The 23602-nt window shown below is 42.0% G+C and overlaps 1 protein-coding gene across 13 annotated transcripts in view; it reads left to right on the top strand.

The window, feature by feature from the left end:
• The window catches only part of LOC105490730 (uncharacterized), a 442742-nt gene that overhangs the window by 62831 nt on the left and 356309 nt on the right, over positions 1–23602 (top strand). For 12 of the 13 annotated variants that reach the window (XR_011614784.1, XR_011614783.1, XR_011614782.1 and 9 more), the window contains one exon: positions 3487–3618. Coding sequence is in view for 7 of the 13 variants with exons in the window: in XM_011756622.2 (XP_011754924.2) it covers positions 3487–3618 (132 nt within the window). In the remaining 6 variants the exon portion in view is untranslated. Of the gene's footprint in view, positions 1–3486; positions 3619–11809; positions 12768–23602 lie in introns of those variants that run through there. The other variant, XR_011614788.1, reaches the window with a different exon arrangement.

The raw sequence follows: 23602 nt of genomic DNA, 5'->3' as shown, positions 1-23602 counted from the left end.
TGTACTGAACATGGAAAGCTCTTTTTTGCCCCTTTTTGCCAAATGCTAAATGGCCTTTTATGTGTGTCTTTTTTCCCCTTACAAAATCACGATTTGATTCAACAAAAATATTACACACCTTCTTCCTGAGGGTTCTGTGTCCTTTTCTTGGACTCACAGTACACATTTTGGGCAGCAAGTTCCCTTGTTCCCTCGGCAGCTGCCTGTGCGTGGTCCTCCGGACAGCCTAGGCCTGGGAGAGACCGCCTTGGATTTAGCTGGGCCTAAGAAAACACAGGCGGAGCAGTGAGAAAAACATTATCTTCCAATGCCCCTTCCTTTCAAGACTCAGGAAATCTGCTTCTTGTCAGTGCTCTTATCATTGCTGTGAAGTTTTGATTTTTCCCATCTCCAGTGGTGGTTTAAAAGCAGCTTAGAGTAGAAGCTGAAAGGGCCTCCTGTATTTAGGGAGCAGAAGCCCCACCTGCTCTCCCTGGGGCACCTCCCAGTGGCCAGGGCCAGGGGGCGTGTCTGATGATGGAGACAGTTGGAGCCACTTCAGCACTGGCGCCGAGTTTATTCCATCTGCTGATATTTAGATTGTGGTGGGGAGGGCAGAATGCCTGATGATGCCATCAATTCACCACCATGCAACAGGTAGCCTGCTTTCCAGCTACTTTGTGTGACATCCAGACTTTCTGGCATCAAGGCTTGGTGGCTCACAGGGCTTGAGGCCACACCACTCTGTAACTCCCATTTTTTTAGTGATTCCCTCACCCGTGGTGGATCTACCTAAGATCACAGTGGCCACGGTGATATGCTATTTTGGGTTACTGAAAACTGAAACCTGTTTTTCGTTGAAGACATTTTGTCTAACAGTTTAGTAACCTTTATACCAAGAACAGCAGGAATCCTGTCTGTCGGATCAGGCAGTGGTACTATTAAGGAAAGATGAAAGATTGGTTTTCAGAGTCATTGAAGTCCTGGTGACATTTTAAATAAAAATTGAATACTTCTCTTCCACCAAAGACATCTAAACTTATTTGATTGAAGCCTTGGGATGCCTAAAGTCATTGTGGTTGAGATTATGTCTGTTTATGGCTGATAAAAATTATCATAAGTGTATAGAGTCTTATGTTGGGGACCTTGCTGTCCATCTGGGAGACCATCTGCAGAAAATCTCAATAGCTGTAGTTCACTTCTCATTTTTCAGAATAGAGATTGATTATGAAGGAGGCACAAAACAAATCAATAAACAGAAAAACCACATATTTGATTATGGCATTAACTTTATGGTCATTTCTAGAGGAGACATTAACTAGGTTCTGATTCTTGGAACAGATTAGATGTTGGCCTTGCATCCAGCTCCACAGAATGATGTCCCCAGAAGGCCTTGCTTGCACCTGGACACTGATGTCTGAGGAGTGTGCTTCCCTGAGCTTTCCATGGGCTAATCTTAGAGGGCAGGGCTCTATGATCCTGGCCTTGACCGAAGAGGGAAGGATAGATTGGAGGTTTTTCCAAAGACTCACTAGAATTTGGGGATAAAATATTTAATAGATTGAAAGCCTTTACAAGGGGGAACTCTGGTCTCCCTGTGGAAGATGACCAAATATGGTCAAAATGTTCCCATTTCTGGTGGATCAATCAATCCTTAAGTATTTCTAGAATAATGTCCATGGTTAAAATTGGGATCCAGATTTTCTAATGAGCAATTTGCAGAAAGAACCCACCTGCATCAAATGGCAAAGTCAGAACCACATGCAGGAGTAAACTGCACAGCCCTTGCTTAGCAACATGCCTGTTTGTAGCTCACTGGGGGATGGAGTGCCCTCCAATCCAGACTCTATGCTAAGAAATTAGGTAATTCAATGACAATAATAATTTTAGCTGCAGTTTAAGGAACGTTTACAGCTTTGAAACAGGAAATGGAAAACAATAAGTAAGAAACTATAAAATAAATTGAGCACATAGCTTTCTGTTACATTTTATACCCAGTGGTACAGAAAGTTTACTTAAGGAAATGACAAGGCTTATTTAGAGGACCAGCAACTTATGGAGTCTTTTATTGAAATGGAAATGGGAGCAATGTTGGATACTCTTAAGGCTTAGTTTTTTTTTTTTTTTTTTCTTAATTTCTTTGTAAATTCCCAATTGGGAAGCTTTAATATGTGTCTAAAAGGATTTAAAGACATTTTTCTTTTAATATTTACATGCCATATTATAATAAGATGAGCCTTTGCTGTGAATTTGAATCTGAGTATTAATGTCGGCTGTATTTTATTGAGTGATTATAGTGAGCCACGCTCTGTATTAAGCACTTAAAATGCCTGAGCTTATTTAATTTATTTAACATTATGATGTAAGTATTCTTATTATCTCTATTTTACAGACGAGAAAACTTAAGATTAGAAAAAATTATGCAGCTTGCCTAGAATATGGCTTCTAGCAAATGTTGTAAAGGAACTCAGATCTGCCCATTCCCAGAGCCTGAGGTCTTGATCTATTCTGCTAACTTAAATTCTGTATCATTGGTTTCATACCCTGAAGCTTGGGAACTCCTGTGGAGCCCTGGAGTGATGTTTAAGGAATATTTCAGTGAGCTGTACACACTACAACTCCCATATTGTATTGTAGTTTTAAAAAATAGTTTCTTTAAAATAAATGCAAGAGGGGTCTCTGAACAATACACTCAGGTCTCTGAACAAACTGGCTGAATTGACCATGAACTATCTTTCTAGCATTTGGACTTTAACAGAAGCAGAGCAAACTTGGGATGACCACACCCTTCCTGGGCTTCAAGGACTTTAAAAATGTCCTGGCTGCCCCAGAAGGTGGAGAGCTCTGCATTTCAGCATTGGTGGTGTGTGTTGTCTGAATGAAATGGGTTAGGGGTAGTAGGAAGGTAAGAGGATTTATAGCTTAAAGAAGGTCAGGGAATCCCAGTGGCCCACCTGCTTTAGAGTCTCAATTTTCTCAACTTTAAGTGGAAATGATATCATTACCTATATAATCTGAGTGTTGTTAAATGCATTAAATTAGACAATACATGTGAATAAAGCTTATGAGTTATTATTTTGGAGGTATTTAATGTGTTCTCCCCTCCTTGACAGTGGGCTGATATTTTACCATCCTGTTTCTAAGGCCCTGTTAAAGTTATTTTTCTGAGTGTGCTCTGTCCATCAGGATCCTGGCAGGAAACAGATGGTGCACTCATGCTGGGAAGAGTTTAATAAAGGAACTGTTTACAAAAGTGTGCACAGGATTTAGGAAAAGCAACAAGGGATGTTGCAGAGCCCCAGTAGAGGGCCATTACCAACACTAAGCCAGAAGGGTGGAAGGAAAGGAGTGTTACCAGCACCTAGAGAGGTTTTTGAGAGGGCTGCCTGATAGCAACTGCGGCCTTTGGTAGAGGAATGCAATCAACTCACAGAAACCTACCAGGGAGAGATCTTGGGGAAAAAATATCCTGACCTCACTTTCCTCCCTCCCTTTAATCTCCTGCAGGTATTCTCTGCTGGTTGAATGCAAATGGAAGCCGGAGGAAAAGGGAACCCTTGACTCCGTGTTCATATAGATTGGCCTCCAGGGCAGACAGCAGGTGGAGAGTGGAGAGTGGGGCTGAGGGACAAACAGCAGGTATGGAGCACAGCATGTGGCTCTCCACATGTTTACCAGTAACCTTCATCACTCTTGCCAGATTGGACTGAGAATCAACTCAACCCATAATTATGCTGTCGTGGTGCCTCTACCTCCTTTTCTGTGTTTTCTCAACTTCTAGAAACTTTCATTCTCCACTTCCAAGCTGTCTTGTGTTCTTTTGCTCCTCTAAGTCTTCTTATTGTGGAAAAATGAACACAAAAAGTTAACTCACACACTTAAATGTCTTACACCTAATTGCTACTTTAAAATATGCATACTTATTTTCACTCCTGGGATGGCTGAATTGCTACCAGACTGACCACAGATAAACAATACAGAGAACAACTATCTGAAGGCATCGGAAAGTGAGTAACTGTAAGCAGATTATGGGGGTTAGTTGGCACATGTGTGAAAGGATAAGACAAGGTGTGTCTTCCCCTATTTATGGTTTTTAGCTTGAGAGCAGATAGCTCTTAGCCCATAGTCTTTCTGGCTTGATGAACTAGAAGAAAGAGTTGAGAGCAGCCAGAGCCAGGAGAAAGTGAGAGAAAACCTCTAAAAGAAGAGGGCCGGAGAGGGGATCCCCAAATCCCATGCATCAGGTGCCCAACTTTCTGGCTGAGTCCCACACTTTGTGTGCATATGGCACACTGCAAGAAGCTCGGTAAAAGGTTAATGACCTAACTGAGATAAGAGCTACTGCCCAAAAGACAGAGTTTGCAGTTTTGCCAAAACAAAAACATCACACTCATTGGGAGACGTGTAACAGAAATGCAGAATCTCCTTAACAAAACATTCCCAATGTCCAGGAAACCATCCAGAATTACCCAACATACAAAGAGCAGGAACCAGATTCCTGACCTATTCTCAAGAGGAAATATAATCAATGAAGATCAATCTTGAGATGACTTAGATATTAGAATTAATAGATGTAGATTTTAAAGCAACTGTTACTATAGTAATTAAAGGAACATTTATATTTTTATGTGTTTGTATTAGAAAAGAAGAAAAGTCTACATTAATGACCTAAGGCTACCTTAAAAAGCTGAAAAGATTAGAATAAGTTAAATCCCAATGCAGTAAAAGAGTAGAACTAATTAAGGTAAGAACAGATATCAACAAAATAGAAAACAACATTAGAAAACTATGCTGGTTATAAGAGATGCAGTTTAAGTATAAAGACACAGATAGGAATAAAGTTGATTCTTAAAAAGATCAAGAAAATTGATAGAACCATAGCTAGACTGATCAAGAGAAAAAGAACAGAAATGATCAATATCAGGAATGAAAAAGGGGATACAACTACAGATCCTGCAGACATATAATAAGACGATATGTTGACTACCCTTTTTGACTGCTGATTCCTGGACACTAGGAGTCCAACATGCCTTGTCAACAATCATAAATTATAGCTCAATGGGACACTTGCTGTGTCCTCTGGCAAAAATGTGCCCTTCTAGGGTCAAAGCCTGCAGAACCCAGAATTATGGGGGAGGAAGGACAAAAATCCCCCAATGGGTCACTGGGAGTGATGACAAGTGTAATCCTTCCTATTTCTACCCGTTGGTTCCAGGTTCAGTACATTGAAACATATTCACAGCTTTTTGGGTGTAAATATTTGGGTATAGGAACACTGTCATTGAAAGCAGTGCTCCAAAATTCCTTCCATAAATACTGAGCTGTCTCCATCACCATGGCCAGATTTTCATATTTTTTTCACCCCTGGCCACGTAACACACCTCAAAGCAGACTCTTTGCTTGAACAGCTTATCCGTTTGCTCCCTACCACTTCTGCAGAAGAAAAATGGAGTGGAGTGGGGGAAAGAACCTAGTTCTTTCTGCAGGAGAGATAGTTAATGCTTATGGTGTGCATTTTTATATGCCCCAGTCTCCCTAGCAGTTAGTTCAGGGCCGTGTGATTTGTTCTGGCCAATGGGTATGAGCAGATCTTTTGGGTTGAGGCAGTGAAGAGCCAGTGTCATTCCTCTGTGGCTCTTTTTCGGGCATGGCAACCTTGGAGGCCATGTGTTCCAGATGCTGTAGCTGTGAGCTGCAGGAGCACTGTCCAACAAACAACAACTTTATGTCCTGTCAGAGTAACCTTTATCCTGCTAAGCCTCTGAGATTCCTGGTTTGCTTGTTGTGGTAGCAAGTGCTAATTACCTTGACTAATAAATCTATTCTCTACACGCCTGCCAATCAATAAATTTCAGAACCCTGATTATAAATGTTCTCACAGTTGGGCAACTAAGAGTTTATTGTAAGTTGCTATGCACTTAGCATTTTGCTGGGTGTTTTGTTATCAGTACCCACTCCGAGTGGGTGGAGCCCCCTTTCCTAATGGGTTATGGACTCCCTTGTATCAGCAGGTGAATAGAGGTTAAGAAGCATCACGAGTCAGCTTTATTTAATTCTTATCTGGACATGGACAAGGTTACAGACTACCCAGATATGCAGAGGGTATTCAGTGCTATATATTCAAGCTCCTTTCCTGGCTAAATTTCTGTTGGTTGCTCCCATTCCTATAACTGGAACATCACCTGTTAATTTCTTAATGTATGTGCACACAACAGATTCTTACTATGTATTCTTTGTCTAGCCAGGTGCATTACAACTTCTTCTACCATGCCACCTCATTTGGTTATCTGAGTCTTGGGGTTAATTTCTGAGCAATTAATGCCACTGTGGTCATTGTTGTTTCTTATTTTTCTCTTTTTTTTTTTTTTCCTTTTTAGGCTCAGTCTTATCAGATTGGATGCCTCTTGCCTTGAACCCACAGTTTGTTGCCTCATCCTTATGACTCCTCTATTTCTCTCTTCGTCCTTTTATTAAACAAAACTTATTAACTCTGCAATCAGACCAGCAGCATTGTGCAATAGGCACAAATGTTAGGTGTCTTACACATGCAATTTTGTGCCCAACTTTGGCAGCAGTTGTTTTCATTCTGTCTTCACAGATGAGGAAATGGAGGCCCAGTGAAGACACAAGAGAAGTATTAGTGACCTGCTACTTTTAGATATAATCTGTATAGAGAAATAATACGGATATGAAAGAAGTTGTTAAAAATAATCGCAATATCTGTATATTGTAAACCAGCAGTCGCCAATCTTTTTGGCACCAAGGACAGGTTTTGTGAAAGACAATTTTTTCCACAGACCAGGGGCAGTCGAAGGATGGTTTCAGGATGATTCAAGCACATTATATTCATGTCGCACTTTATTTCTATTATTATTACATTGTAATATGTAATGAAATAATTTTACAACTCACCATAATGTAGAATCAGTGGAAGCCCTGAGCTTGTTTTCCTACAACTAGACCGTTCCATATGGGGTTGATGGGAGACAGTGAAAGATCATCAGGCATTAGATTCTCATAAGGAGCATGCAACCTAGACTCCTCCCATGTGCAGTTCACAATAGGATTTGCGCTCTTGTGAGGCTCTAATGCCGCTGCACTAATGCCGCTCCGCTGACGGGTGGCGGAGCTCAGGCGGTAATGTGAGCCGTGGGGAGCAGCTGTAAATATGATGAAGCTTCCCTTGCTCGCCCACCACTCACCTCCTGCTGTGCGGCTTGGCTCCTAACAGACCATGAACCAGTATTGGTCCACACAGCCCAGGGACTGGGGATCCCTGTTGTAAACTACTTAACATTGCTAAGAAAAACCAAAGAAGATATAAATAAATGTAACAATATGCTGAATTCTTGGAATGGAAGAATCAATATTGTTAATTGTCCCCAAACTGATGTATAAATTCAAAGCATTCCCAGTGAAAATCCCTGAAGGCTTTTTTTTTTTTTTGGTAGAAGTTGATAAGATGATTCTAAAATTTACATAGAAATACAAAGGACTTAGAATAGCCAAGATAATTTTGAAAAATAACAAAGTTGGGGGACTCATACTACCTAATTTTGAGACATAAAACTATTGTGATCAAGGTAGTGTGGTAATGGTATCAAAATGGACAATATATAAGTAGATAAAATGGAAACATAAATCTCATGTATCTGGTCAATTGACTTTTATAAAGGTTTAAAGGCACTTCAATAGAGAAAGCATAGACTTCTTAACAATTGATCATCCATTCATAAAAACAGGAAAAAAAAGGCAGAAAACTCCTTTGATTCAAACCTTGCAACATATCCAAATCCAAAAGAGATCATAGGCCTACTTTCAAGATCTAGAAATGTAAAATTTCTAGAAGGAAATAGAAGAGAACATCTTTGTGATACGGTATTAGGAAAAGTTTTTATAAATCCCATACCAAAAGAATAAACCATAAAAGAAAAAAATATAAATTGGACTTCATTCAAATTAAGAGCCTCTACTCTTTGCAAGAAACTTAAGAAAATGAAGAGTAGCTACCTATTGGAAGAAAATATTTTCAAATCACATATCTAATAAGAGAATTGCATACAGAATATACAACGAATTCCCATAACACAGTAATAAGAGAACAAATAAACCAGTAAAATAGGGCAAAATATTTGAACACATACTTTACCAGAAAGGACATATGGATGGCAGATAAATGCATTAAAAATGTTCAATATCATTATTCCTTAGGGGCAGATTAAAACCACACTGATATAGCACTACACATCTGTTAAAATAAAGACTGACCACGGCAAGTTGAGGGTAGGTAGCAACTGGAACTCTCATGTACTGCTGATGGATGTGTAAAATGGTACAATCATTCTAGAAAATAGCTAGTTTCTTTAAAAGCTAAACATATAGATAGCAAATAACCCAGTCATTTTACAGGTATTTACTGAAGAGCAATCAAAGTCTATGTCTATACAAGGACTTGAACATGATTATTCATAGAAGCTTTATTATAATAGTCCAAAACTAGAAACAACCCAAGTGTCCATCAGTGTCCATCAATAGATGAATGGATAAACAAACTGTGGTATAGCTATACAATGGGATACTTATCAATGAAAATAAATGAACTATTAGCATGTGCAACATGAGTGAAATTCAGTGTAATTACACTGATAGAAGCAGATAAAAATGACATACTGCATGATTCTATTTATACACAAATCTAGAAAACTCAGACATTTATAGTGACAGAAAGCAGATAATAGTTGCCTAGGGATAGGGGGAGTGGACAGTAGTGGAGAAAAAGGATTTCAAAGGGGCTAGAAAAACATCTTGGGATGATGAATATGTTCATAATCTTGATTGTGGCGACAGTTTTACAGGTATATGTATATGTATAATGTCAGACTTATCAGATTGTACATTTTAAGTATAAGTACATTATTTTATATCATTTACACCTCAATAATGGTGCTAATAGCAATAAATAGGGGATATTTATTGAAAGGCAGGTGATGATAGGGTAAATCAATTTAGCTTTGAAACCAGGATGCCTGGGTTACTGTTTTTTTTCTTCTATTCACTGGTTGTATCACTTTGAACTGGTTAACTCTTCTGGGCCTGTTTTTCCACGTCTAAAATGGAGAAAACTGTTCTGACTTCTGTGGGTTCTTGTGAGCATTAAGTTAGTTTATGAATGTAAAGCACTTATGGTACTCCCTGGTATGTAACAAGTATTTAACAAATGTTAAGAAATTATTATGCACTGGGCACTATGGGAAGTGTTTTATGAGAATTATTTAAACTTCACAGCCCTCTGAAACAAGTAACAATATCCTTATCCTTTGTACCAATATCTAAGTAAAAAGGAGAAAACCAAGTTGCAAAGAGGAGGTTTAATTTATCCCAGAGTGGTTACATAGGAGGCAAGAAGCAGAAGCCAGATTTGAGTAAAGGCAGTCAAACTCCAGAACCCACACTTTTAATCTTGTGAATAAGTGCTAACAGGTGGGGCACTGACTCAAGTGCTAATAAGAAAGTTGTCTAGACAGTGCCCATGTTTTGTGAGCATTTCATTCTGTGAGCCATGTGAAACTACTGAAGACCAACATGTTTGGGCAGCTTTCTGAGAGTGCCTCTTATGATTACTCCTGGCAATCATCTTAGTACTCATCAAACCTATTTCTTCTTCCTGGGCACAGAATCAAACTATTTCCCAGCCTTCTTGTGTCTGGTGAGGTCATGTGACTAGTTCTTGCCAATGCAATGTGAGCAAAAGCAGTGCATCATTTCTAGTCCAAGGCAGGTAAGAGTGGGTGGGCTTTCTCCTTTCTCTACTCTCCCTACTCATTTCTGCTGGTTTGTGTTTCAAATGGAGGAACCACAGCATGGGAGAAGGCTGCTTCCTCAAAGACCACCAGGAGCAGAGTCCCTGTTGCTGACCTGTACAGAACCATACTTTATGTGTTAAGTCACTGAGATTCTGAGATTATTTATTAAAACAAGTAACATGGCATTGCCAATGTGCTACTCTTATGCCAGTATGTCCCTGTTATGCCAATATGTTACTCTTATGAAGTATTACCCTTGCTGAAACATTCCATCTCTAAGAATTTCTAAAATATGGGTCAAATACATAGACTGACTCTTTTGCTAGGAGATGGACCACAGAGTTTTGTAGTAGAAGTTTAAGTGACAGGAAATAATATGTAATTAGTAGGAGATAACATTTGAATGGCACATGGAATAAGAGTTTCAATATTTATTTATTTATTTCTTTTGAGATGGAGTCTTGCTCTGTTGCCCAGGTTGGAGTGCAGTGGCGCCATCTCAACTCACTACAACCTCTGCCTCCCGGGTTCAAGTGATTCCCTTGCCTCAGCCTCCTGAGTAGCTGGGATTGCAGGCGTGCACCACCATGCCTGGCTAATTTTTGTATTTTTAGTGGAGACGGGGTTTCACCATGTTGGTCAGGCCGGTCTTGAACCTGACCTCGTGATCCACCCGCCTCAGCCTCCCAAAGTGTTTCAATATTTAAATTCCTTCCAGGTTATAATATTTAAATATCCTTCATCTCACTCATGGAGCCTGAGTGATGACCAGTGTTCTTCATTCCAATTCCCTGTTGGCCTTTGCTCTGTGTGTATCCTGTTTCTTGGGGCTTTAGTTGTGGACTTCACCTCTTGGCTTTCCAAGATCCACAAGAAACTGAATAATTTCTGGCCATCTCAGATGTATAATTATCTCCTTTGGTTGTTTTAAAACCTACCAGTCACATCTCAAAAACCTATTCAATGGGACAGGTTGCCACCATCTGGTTTTCAACTGCCATTTTTTTCTTTCTTGCTCGTTGGAAGGTTTGTCTTCTAATTATTTTATCAGCTTCCCATATGTGATGTGTCTTCTTTCATACTGTGTCTTGTCTGTACTATGACAAATCATGGTCTGCAGACAGCGCTCTGGTTCCTGGCCCACAGCTGGGTTGCAACTCCATCAGTTTCCCAGCACCAGAGTCTTCTCTTGGGTTTCTGGGGTTCCAAATGAGAGAGAGAAAAAGAATACTCAGCACCCTGGCTTGGGGACCATATGTGACAGCCTGAACACATAGCATTATTTTTATGTTTTCCTTCGTTTCTAATTCTGTGCTGGAACAACAATAACAAAAAAGGGCCAGAGACTTTGTATTACTGGAGTTCAAGAGGTATAGGGAGAGGACAGCTGTTCATAATGCTGGATAGTGAGGACCTCATGTCATCATCATGGAGGGGGGCTTGATTCTAGGCATCTGGTTCTGAGCACCTGCTGCTTTGGCAGAAAGTGATCGATCACTCAGCACAGCACTTCAGAGGCTATCCAGAGGCTATCCAGAGGGGACTGTGATCCCGTAGCCCTATGCTCCCATTTTACTGATGAGGAAACTGAACCCTAGAGTCAAATTGAGAGTTCCTCAAAGATAGTCAACAGATTGAAGCCAGTCTGAGAACCACTTACTCCTGGTGGTTGGAATATAGAAAGTGAGAGTAAGTTTTAAAAAACTTTTAAGGTAATTTGACAGAGAAATTTTAAGTCATCTAGGCCTATATTTCATATGTCTTTAAAAGTCCAGGTATGATGTCATTTGTTTTATTTTTTATAATAAACTTTATTTTGGGAACAGTTTTAGATTTACAGAAACATTGAGAAGATAGTACAGAGAGTTCCCACATAGTCTACACTATCTTATAGTGTAGGATAGTAAAATTAATATATTATGTTAGTTACAATTAGTGAACCAATACTGATACATTATGATTCATTGAAATTCATACTTTATTCAGATATTCTTAGTTTTTAACCTAATGTCCTTTTTCTCTTTCAGAATCCTATCCAGCGATACCATATTACCACTGATCATCATGTCTCTTCTTGATTATGACAATTTCTCAGACTTTTCTTGGTTTCCATGACTTTGAAAGATTTGAAGATTATTAGGCAGGTGTTTTGTAGGATGTCCTTCAATTGGGATTTGCCTTTCTCATGATTAAACTGGGCTTATGGGTTTGGGGGAGGAAGACCGGAGAGCTGAAGTGCCATTTCCACCACATCATATCAAGGCTACATACTATACACACGACTTATCACTGTTGTTGATGTTGACCTTGGTCATCTGACAGAGGCAGTCTTTGCCAGTTTTCTTTACTGTAAAGTTATCTTCTTCCCTGTCCTTACTTTCATACTATGCTCTTTTGAAGGAAGTTAGTATGTGTAGGCCACACTTAAGGAGTGTGGAGTTGCAATTTATTTTAGTGTACTTGACAATAAATTGGTTTGTGATATATTGAAAATGAAAATGGTCCTCCAACACTGCTCATTTGAGAAGCACTGCTCTAAAAACCCTGCGTAAGGGCACACAGAAGAAACGCTGGGACAGAGCCCAAGGCATCTTGGCTTCAGTCCCAGGTCCTGTCATTCCCCAGAGCCTAACTTGTGCATCCATTACGTGGGGCCAATTTGGCTGGCTCTGTAACACCACAGACTACCCCATAACTTTCCATGAATCTTAAGAAGTGCTTCAAGTCTTGGTGGACGTTTCTGGAATACTAGTTTCCTCGAACCTTGATGCATTCATTTGTCAGAGTTCCTGTTTTAGGTGAAGTTCAATGACAAATAGGTTCTGAGATGGAGATTTGTACACAGAAAATTCTTCTGGGGAGTGATAGGAGAAGGACAGGGCAGAAGGAGAAGTCAAATGTCGATGCAGTCCAAATAAAAGCCCCTGCCAATCTGACGGGGAGCTTTGGACCTGGGATGGCCTTTCAGAGTTGTTCTGAAATGAAGCAGAAAGATCAGCTTTGACTGCACCCCTATCCCCCACCGAACCCACCCAACACATACACATTGACCAGGTATTGCATTGGATACTGTCTGTCTTTGGGAGGGAGGTGTCATTGGGAAAGGCGGCCCCCCCTAGCCCGTGGACATAACTTAAAAAGGAACTCAGCTAAGCCACCAGAAGTCAACACTCCTGGCAGCTGGGGGATGAATACTTAGGACCTGATGAGAGATCTGGATGGCACCCTGCAGCACTTGCCGCAGATACGATGACTGTTTTCAATTCTTTTGCCTTTGTGTTGTGTCTAGATTCCAGGAACCAGGAGGTTGTTTGCTGTACTCTCCCTTGTACAGTTAGCTGTCTCTAGTGCCTGAATGCACTAATTGTCCTTTGGGTATGGATGAGGTAATGAAGGAAAGGGATGCTGGGAAGAGAGGCCACATGAGAAGGTTAGTGTGGGCGTAAGACACAATGCAGAGGATTTGTGTTTGTGCCATCTGCCTGCTTCTATGATTCATCTGGGTCTGTGCACCCTTGTAATCAGCAGGCTGCAGCGAACTAAGTGTTGCTTGCTAAAGAAAAATGAAAGCTGGGACTTCAGCAGGGAGGAAAGTATATGCCTCACCGTGATGAGTGCAAACAAACACACAGCATCGGGGAAGCCATGCAGAATGAACCTCTGAGAAGACTGTTAGTGTTTCCCCCCCGCCCCCCACGTCCCAGGGGAAAAGGTGTAAGTAACAGAATTATTCCAATTGGTCAAGAATTCATCTTTCCTGTCACTTGTCTCTTGTGGGAGTTCAAACTTGCTCAGTCCCACCCGTTTTGATTGAAAGTGAAAAGAAGGACATTTTAATTTAAGAGCAGAAGATGGAACTTGAGAGCAGAACAAATTTGGCAAATGTAAATTCTTATCCAAAACCCATGCTTCCTGTACTTGGCACCTTGTTTCCCCGATTCTGCATGATGTCCATCTCTTTTTCTCATTGCAGCTTGAATTCAGGCATGTGTCTTTCCTCTCAGCTTCACTATGCGTAAGAGGATACTTGGCATGAGTGAGCTCATCCTGGCTGATAGGAAACACTTATAATTAGGCAAAGAAACTCAAAAGAACTGAAGCCCTTTTCCCTCCATGAGCATCTTTCACTAACTGCCCTAGGAGTTGGTGCCTACCGTTTGGATTAGATTTAGCTACGGGGCAGGAAAGGGTTAAAGGAGTTAGAAAGAATTGAAATGAAAATGAAAACTTTTTTCCCCATTAAGATAGCAGAAGTTCAAATGTGAATCACCGTTTTGCATAATAATCATGGCCATATAATAATAGATAACATTGTTGAGTTCTTTCCTAGTGCTGAGCGCTGTGCTAAGCACTTTGTAGGGGTTATCTCATTTTATGTTCATCATGACTCAGTAATGCAGATATTATTACAACCTCTCAAGACGGATGATGAAACTAAGACTTGGAAAGGTTGGGCAAGTTGCCTAAGTGTGGAGGTAAAATTCAAATCTAGGTACCAATGTTTCTGAACCACCCCTGTACTGCTTCAGTAGCTATGGGATGGGGATGGGGGAGTGGTTTGAATGGGGAAATGGAAAATGTCCTCACATTGGCCTCCTAGGGAAAAGCCCTTCTGAAAAGCAACCTACTGTAGGTTTCCTTCTTGTAGCTCAGACCATTTTCTTTTATGCTAACAAGAGAGACCAAAGGGATGGTTGAGATCTGAACCTTAAGTCAGAACCTTAAGATGGAATCTGGGAACTCTGATATTAATTCAGAGTCTGTGGCATGAAGATGATGACTGAGGCCATAGATTTGGAAAGATTGTTCCAAGAGGAAATGTGCAAAAAGGAGGTCAAAGAGCTCAGGCTGGATTTTTGGAAGCCAACATTTAAAGGACATGTAGAGGAAAATAAGCCAATAGGAAGGTCCAGAAAGAAGAGTTAGTCTTTCTGTGGTAATCCAGGAGAGAGAGGTGTGTGGCTATGCAGAGGCAATGAGGCAAAACTGTCAGGTTGGATGACATCTTGTCTTCTAAGACAGGGGAGATGGAAGGAAAGATCAGAAGAAAGGTGACTACATTAGAAAGTGGAGAGGAAGCAGAGTTAAGGAAGTCCATGCCAGGACCTGCATAATCTTAAGGAAGTAGAATGTTCATTTCTTTAGGGTTTTCACACTCAATTCCTTCCTTCCCCAAGTATCCCATTAATTGCTACACCTGCCCCAGGTGGCACTCAAGCAGGAGCACCCCAACCCAAGAGTAATCCAGCTGTTGACCTTGACAAAATCATGTTGGCTTGATAGAGAAATAAAAATGTGTCTGTGCCTTTGCTGGGAAGCTGGTGATAGAGACCATGGCTGCACCACTGCCAACTCTCATGTGGCTCTGTTGATAGGGGTTTCACCCTCTGATGAACTTCTCCAAACTTTCTTGGAAAACCAGTTGGACAGTTTTACCTTTTGTCTACTGCCTTGGATGGATCTCATTTCTATCCCAGTTTGGGGTTAAGTATTTTCTGGCTCCCTCCTGCCCTTGGAGCATCCAGAGACAGGTGACATGTGGACACTCTGCTCACTCCTCTTTCTACTGGGAACTTTGGGCTGAGGCCAACTCTTGTGAGCACTAAAGTGCTTGGGGGTTGGCAAATTCAAGGTAAACACTGCCTGACATCAGACTCCTGTGAGATATCCTACATCCAGACTCCCAGAGTGGGAGCTTGCAGCCTGGCAGGTCTTCCTTTTCTTCATGTTCTGGTGCCTGCCTCATTTATGTGGCTATTAGGTGAATATTTTGTACTTTGAAAATATATGAAACCCATTGGTCAGTGGAGTAGGATTTTAGCACTCCAATCTCTCATTTTTTGGACAAAGAGACTGAGGTTCAGACAGGATTGACTTGTCCAAAGTCACATGGCTGGGGTTTGAACCCAGGTCTTCTGGTTCCTAGTTCATAGCTCTTCTCATTTTTATCATGCAATAAAAGGTAGCTCATCACAGAAATGTAAAGAGAAAGAATGGCGACCGCTCTCCTTTCCCACAGTTCTTATCAGTTTTGTGTCTCTTGCTCCCAGTTAGACAGGTTATAATTGACTTTGACTCTTCATGGAGGGGTACCCATAGCTCACACTCATAGCTAAAACCAACTCAATCCCCTGAATCATTTCTATTTACAATCTATTTCCTGGATTTAAAAAATTAGTGAACAACTCTCTTCTTTCTGCAGATAGGAATATACCCTGAGGACAACAATCCTGGAGAAATTTGACTTAAATTTAACCAGATTATAAAACACTGGGGACAGGCACTGGTGGAGGTGGGATGCGATTATCATAGTAACTCAGTGATGAGTGTTTAGCATAGTCTATTCTAAGTTCATAACAACGCTGGGCATTGTTCTATTTTACTGCACAGGAAACTGGGTCACAAAGAAGTTAAGTAATTAACCCAGGTCCCTAGGGTTAATTATGTTAATTAAGTGTCAGTGCTGGATTTCAAATCTTGGTTTAACTGGCTCTGATGGCTATGGTCTTTCTACTACCCAGTGGTTCTCTAACTTTCTGAGAAGATTATTCAAAAAGCAGTTTCCACCCAATCCAAGGATTCTGATTCAGCAGGGCTGAGGTAGGTTGGGGAATCTATATTTTTAAAAATGCCCTCAGTGGTTCTGGCATAGAGTGTTGGGAATTCCTGGAGGAAAAAAGCAGAGAGGTGGGGGGCAGTGGGTACAGATGGCAGCTTCCTGTCTTTGACAGCTTGGGGCTAGGCCAGCCACTCTCCAAGCCTCACAGCCTCCCTAGACCTGGTCAGGCGTCCTCTGTCGGCAAAGAGTGGGAGGCCTAGGCAAGCTGTGCTGGAGGAACTCGCACTAAGACAAGGCTCCCCAGTGTGGAAATCCCAAGTTCACCCAGAAGTTTCAAAGTTAGGGATGTTGTTTCTTCTCTGTTGTTTTCCTTTCCAAGAAAGACCCATTTCCAACTATACTCTAAGCCCAGAGGTGGGCCCTTCCCTGTCTCTATTCTTAGTGTTGGCACAAGTGGCTAGCCCAGGGAAGTGCCTAGTGTTCACTGAATCATGAATGGTGGAGGTCATGCTCGGGCGTTCAGTCCTGGTGAGTTAGGTTCAAGGACTTCCCTTTCTAAGTGTCTCCTGTTTGAGAGTTACACCCTGTATGGGGAATACCCTCTGGAATGTAGCTCTAAGGAACACATAGCTGAGGGTCCCAAAGTAGCCAGTTTTCTAAGGTGCATAGAGATGAGTGTGTGTGATAATTTTTTCCTCCCTGATATTTTACAAATTGAATCTCATTTACTTGTGGGAAAATACTATAGAGATTAAATTTCTAATCCAGCCAGCCTATAATTATTTCTTTTCTTTAGCCAATCACTGATACTTCAGGCAGCTCCTTCCCAATCCAGAGTCAGCAGCAAGTATCATTAACTCGCCTTCTAATATTTCTCCCAGATAATTAGTATGAGATGAACAATCAGGAGATTCTAAGAGCCTGAAGCTTAATCAAAGAATCTGGTCTTTTGGTTCCTCCATATCATCACATGCCCCACGGCTCTAATTTCCCATGCCTACAAACTCAAAAGCTCAAGGAAAGGCCTCTGATGATTTTCCATAATGTGATTCCATGTGTTATGGAATTCCCTGCTTAGCTCCCACTTCCAAATGTACACTACATTTAAAGTAAGCCAACGGGCACAGAGACACAAGATAACTCACCATCCTGATCATCGAAACTTTATCATTTACCTGAGTTTCCTCCTCCTCACTCATGTCATCCAGAAAACTGAAAATGGTCCAGGCACAAATTAGTGAAACAGGTGGATGGGAAACGTGAGGTGGTCTTGGTGGCTATGGTGACCTGGCGGGGGCATGCGCTCCCCAAAGGAGGCAGGTTCCATTTAGACACATCCAGTTTATTCCAAGTGATAACACAGGCGAAGGGCAGGCAAGTGTTCCTGTTCTTCAGGAGAAGCTGCAAATATGAATGAGATCTCCGGATTTAAAAGATGGGGTGTTATAGATCTCCCTCCCTCCCTCCCTCCCTCCCTCCCTCCCTCCCTCCCTCCCTCCCTCCCTCCCTCCCTCCCTCCCTCCCTTCCTTCCTTCCTTCCTTCCTTCCTTCCTTCCTTCCTTCCTTCCTTCCTTCCTTCCTTCCTTCCTTCCTTCCCCCCTCCCTCCCTCCCTCTTCCCCCCCTTGCACTCCTTATTTCCTTGTCCTACAAATAGTGTTTATGTCCTCCCCAAAATTCAAACATTGAGGCCCTAACCCTTCTACCATGTGATGATAATGGAGATGGGATCTTTGGGAGGTAATGATGGTTAGATTAGATCATGCGAGTTGGGCCTGCATGGTGGGATTAGTGGTCTTATAAGCGGAAGAGAGAGATCTTTTGCTTGCCTCACATGCATTCACTGAGGAAAGGCCACGTGAGGACATAGTGAGAAGTTGGTGACTGCAACTCAGGAGTGAGCCCTCACCAGGACCTGAATTCACTGGCAGCTTGATCTTGGACTTTTCAGCCTTGAGAACTGTGAGAAAACACATTTCTGTTGTTTAAGCCACCTGGTCTATTGTATTTTATTAGAGCAGCTCAAGAAGACTAACACAGTTGATCATAAGTGCTGGACAACAAATTATATTCTTAGATCAGATGATTGCTGACCATTTGCCTGCTTTGTTGTAAAAAGGGCATTAAAAAATGAAATTAGGGATGGACGAGTGGGTACAAAAGGGAGAAGGAATTAACACAATTTTGAGGTAACAGCACATAGGTAGGGCAGGTTGGCTGTTTTCTAAACAGCTGTGCTCGAAGTAATATTTTAGCAAGATGGGGGCTTTGGAGCCTGTCTGGGAAGGCTCAATTTCCTTCCTTCCCTCCCTCCCTCCCTCCCTCCCTCCCTCCCTCCCTCCCTCCCTCCCTCCCTTCCTTCCTTCCTTCCTTCCTTCCTTCCTTCTTCCTTTCTTTCTTCCTTTCTCCCTCCTTCTTTCCCCCCTCTCTCTCACTCCTTATTTCTTTGTCCTACAAATATTTATGGATCACTCCCTCCCTAACCACCCTGCCCACTCCCCCAACCAACTGCACTAGGCCCCTGAGAATACAAAGGAGCAAATGACTTGGCCTTTGTCTTTCAGGAGCTTTAGGCTCTCTAGAGCTCTGATTTGTCTAAGTGGTGCTGTGAGGGAGGGCAAGCTTTCCAGGCCATCATTTCTGCACCCGTGACCTGAGAGTTGACATAGCACTAGTGGCTGCTCTGATTCAGAGTCAAGTGAGAGGAGGTGCTTGAATGCTGCTCTCCTGTATCAACATCCCCCTGCTAATTTAGATCAGAATTGATTATTTGGTTTTGGGCAGCATGGCAGAGGGGGAGAAGGTTCAGAGAGGCCTCACTGCTGAATCGCTTTCCTTCGGGCAGGTTGGATTGTGATTGCCACGCAGTGAAAACATCCATAGCCCTGAGTGGTCATGGGTTTGAGTATGTGTAGCCACTGCTTCTATAACTTGGCTGCTGGTGGCTGGTGGTAACGAGGACAAAGAGAGAAGAGACTCTTACGTTAGAGAAATGTAGTGTTTATAATAAAAGATACCTTGTAGCATTTCTATAAAAAGTATTCAGGCAAGTAAACGACAGTCAGTAAACCATCTGCTAGTGTGGCCCACCCAAAGCCCATTCATGTATATACTCAGTAACTTATCGTTGTGGAGGGCATTGGATTAGGAGCTATGGATATCAGTGATTAAGCTGCAGGTCTTGCTTGGTTTGGCAGTTGAAAAACTGATTTTTCCGAACACTGTATCTGCGTATCGGCATCATGAAGATAAGGACCCATGGCTGCATAGGTCTGGGGGGGAGAGCAGAGGGCTTCTGGCATTTAATCTCTGTTAAAAATACATTTCAAAATCATTTTACCAGCATCTCAAAGCTGTAAGATATATTAAGTTACATGAGAGAAAAAAATTAGAGATGTTAACTGTTAAAATCTGGAGTATTTTAGTTGAAAGACTGGGACATGAAAAGTAAATTTTCAACTTGAGAACACTTCGTCTCAAGGGAGGTTAAAAAAAAAACAAAACACCTTAAAAATAACAAGAGCTTCAAAGCAAGTGTTTTTATCACTGGCAAAGCAGGTGGTCTCACATTTATTGTATGCAGGGCTCAGGGAAGTTTCAACTTAAAATGCTTAATGATGTTTTAACGTTCTGCTAAAAGACATTATTTGGGGATAGAAAAAAGTCTATTCTACTCTAGGTACTCCGAAGCGGGGTATGGATTCTGTTTTCATCTTCCAATGCAAGCATGTTTCCACAGGGTTGAGATCTGGCGTGGACAACGTCAGCCTGAAACGATTACTTTCTGGAAATTTGCAGTGAGTGGAAACAGCCATGTAGAGCTGCGGATCTCGCTACCTGGATCAATAACTTCTTCTAGTTAAGATTCTTGCCAAGGAAAAGCAAGGAATATCAAATTTCATAGACCTAACGAACCACTGGAAACTGTTTGCACCCATGTGTGCAAAGATCGCTTTTTATGATTTATACAAACCAAAGCACTCATTGGAATAAGAATAATAGCTAATGTTTATCTATCATTTATTATCCTGGCCACTGTGCCAGGTATTTATATACAGTGAGTTATTTAATCTCTGCAACAACCCATGGGTAGGTACTATTATTTTTCCTTCTTTATAGGTAAGAACACTGAGGCTCAAAAATGCTAAATTACAGAGTGGGATCAATGTGTCGCTCGCTTAGAAAATGAGTCAAGTTCCATATGTGTGAATAAATGTGAACATTCCCACTTCCTTGTCACTTGGTTTTCTTTCTCAAGTTTGGTGTGTTTGCCCTGTGTTCACAGGATATTGTTAACTTCTTAGTCCTTTGAAGAAAAATCAATTTTTTTTCTTAAGAAGAGACTTCTGAAACTCACCATATGAATTCAAGAAGCATAGAAGAAAATCGAATTTCACAAATGGGATACCAACAGCTTGGAAAAATCCATTGCTTTCGCAGAGTTTGTTGTTGAGGGAACCCTGCCTTTCCCAGCATCCTTGACGTTTCTTCCTCAAACAAAAGGTAATGAAATGCAACCAACTGACTCATTTTCTAAGTGAATGACATATTTACCCTACTCTTTAAGTTTAAACTCTTAGCAATTCTCCAATCCTTAGTTCCCATGAAATGTAATGTTCTCTTCCTAAAATGTTTGGCCAAGTTGGGGAAGGTGGGCATGGTAGTGTGAGCCTGTAGCCAAGTTCCAAGGTTTGCTTGAGGTCAGAGGTTGAGACTAACCTGGGCAATATAGCAAGACTCTGTCTCTAAAAAAAAATAATAATAATAATAAAAAAATAAAATAAAAAAGAAAATGTCTGGTCTTCTACAACCCAGCCTTTCACTTCTCATTCCCAACCATGCTCTGGGACCACCTCTCTCCTGTGCTGAGGAAGGCTGAGAACACAGTGCTCAATCCATCCTACATTGTTGCCTTTGCTATGACAGTTTCTCCTGGTCTCTTCCTCCTCTGAGTCTAGCTCGAGGGCCACTTCTGAACAGCTGCAGAGTTGAGCTGCTCCTCAGTACACTTCACTGTTGAACCAACCTGGGCCACAGGTGTTGCAGTAAGGTTGTCTTCAGAGCCTCACCCTGAAGGAAGAAAGTCTGTGAAGTTTCTGGCCCTGGCATGAAGCTGCAGAATCTTGGTGAATCAAGCAACTTCTCCAAACCTCAAAGAAGGCACTTTGAAAATTATGAAGCACTAATTGAAGGAGAGAAGAGTGTCAAGGATTCCATCCTCCACTTACTAGTAGTTGTCTTATTTAGTTGGGACTACCAACCCCCAGATAGCCTTCATCCCTGGAAACGTGCCTGAGATGCATGTCTCTTTACATGCTTGGGCCTTACAGAATGTGCCAGAAGCCGGGGTTAAACAGTGTCAGCTGGATGAACACATTTCAGTGGCGAAGGCTGTTGGAAACTACCACTGTGTTACATTTCACTTTAAACTCCTCACCTTGAAGTGAAGCTAAGCCGGGCCAGAGAATTGAATGGATTTACCCTTGGCCACAGTATGAGGTGGTGGAGTAAGCGGAAGGAGAATGTGGTATGTGTTACAGGCTGTCAGTATTTGCCAGACTCTGGTCTTTTAAAAAATATATACATACATTGCACAAAGAGTTTGGCATTATAAAAAGAATCTTTTAAGTACCACAGTCTTTTATCCAGAACATTATTAAGAACTTTTTATTAAAAATTAAGATGCCTCAGAAACCATATAAAATTTTAACAGGCTCTACCTTTCCACTTCGCCTTTTCCAGGGCACCTCAGGAGAGGTGGTGGAATTCTCGAACAGTTGGAGAGCTCTGCGAGGAACATTCTACCTTGCCAATTTGTCCCTGTATTGGCCCAGGGCAGCCATTTACCACCTTGTTTTTGGTTATTTCAGCTGCTGCTAGGCGTTCTCCTTCAAACACACCTGCATTGCTGTGAGGACACTGCCCCACAGGCGGAACGCGGTGTGTTTCTCAGAGCTGCGGACTGTGGGCTATGGGCTCCTACAGCCCTGTGTGTGTGAGCCCATGGTCACTCACCGAGCTCTTCTGAACTTCCCTGATTTCCTCTGACTTCTCTTCTGGACTGGGAACTTAGGTACAGGACCGGCCTCATATGTATTCATCAGCGCAGGTCCCTTTGTTCAACTCAAATGAGTGCCACAGGGGGTTTCTTCTTTCCGTGGGCCTCAATCCCTTCTGTGCTCGTCTTTTAAACTAATCTGCTCACATGGGGAGAGTCTTTCAAAATTTTTCCTGAATGTACCTTTTTTTATTTTCAAGAGACCCTATGCCATTCTAGGGTGCTGTAATTTGACAAATAAATCCTTGTCCCACTTTCCCCTGCCCTGGTTTCTCACCTGCGTCCTGGCCTTTTGTTCACCTGCCGTCTTTCAGAGTGGAGAGTGCTCACCCTTCAGCCTCCTATTCACTGCAGTCCCCCAAATTCCCTTCTCTTGGGTGGTCTCCTTTATCACTTTCATATTTCTCTAATTCTAATAGCAAAACTTCAGGCCCAGCTTGAGAAAGCATGCATTTTCCTCCTTCGTGTTCGTACAGTCCGTTGGACATCCTTACCATCAGCCCTTGTTGGTTGAAAGACCTGAAAACTCTCAACTGGCCATTTCCTGAGGTTCTCTTTTCTGTTCATGGAGAAGGAACTGAAGCTCTTTAGTCTGGGTACAGTCAGGAATTTTGTGGATTGCTGCCATTATTCTTTTATTCAGTAAACATTTGCTGAGTCCCTTCCATATAAAAGTCAGTATCCCAGGGTCTGGGGATACAAGAACATGACCAAGGCCCTGCCTAAAGGGGCTTGCAGGCTGGTACGTGAGACACAGTGACACGTATTGCCTTCTATTGGATACCAGCACAATAGGTTGGAGTGGGAGCAGGATGTATGGGATGCTCCGCCCCATGACAGAGGATGGACCACCTCATTCAGTAAGGGAAGGGGTGTCAGGGAAAGCTGTCACCAAAAATCGCTAGTTGAACTGAGCTGTGAAGCACGATGAGTCATTCGCCAAAGTCAGCCAGGGCATTCCTGGTGGAGGCAGCCACACAGGCAAAGGCTCAGAAGTGTGCAAGGGGGTTGGCTATGTCCATTCTTTTTATGAATGTTGTCAAAGCTTCAGTAAAATTGCCCCTGTGCGTTTCTTGTCTGCCCTGCAGGCAGAATGAGCTGTGAGTGGGTTATCAGGAAAGGTCAAAGACTGCATGGCTGGTGCTAGGGGCTGCGGGGCTGGGCCAGGGAAGGGGGAGGGAAGGGTGAGTCACTTGAAAATTTTG

The sequence above is a fragment of the Macaca nemestrina genome, chromosome 16 (genome assembly GCF_043159975.1).
Source record: "Macaca nemestrina isolate mMacNem1 chromosome 16, mMacNem.hap1, whole genome shotgun sequence".
Classification (NCBI taxonomy): domain Eukaryota; kingdom Metazoa; phylum Chordata; class Mammalia; order Primates; family Cercopithecidae; genus Macaca; species Macaca nemestrina.
The sequence above is the reverse complement of the archived record's forward strand: the minus strand, read 5'-3'. Positions and strand labels throughout refer to the sequence as shown.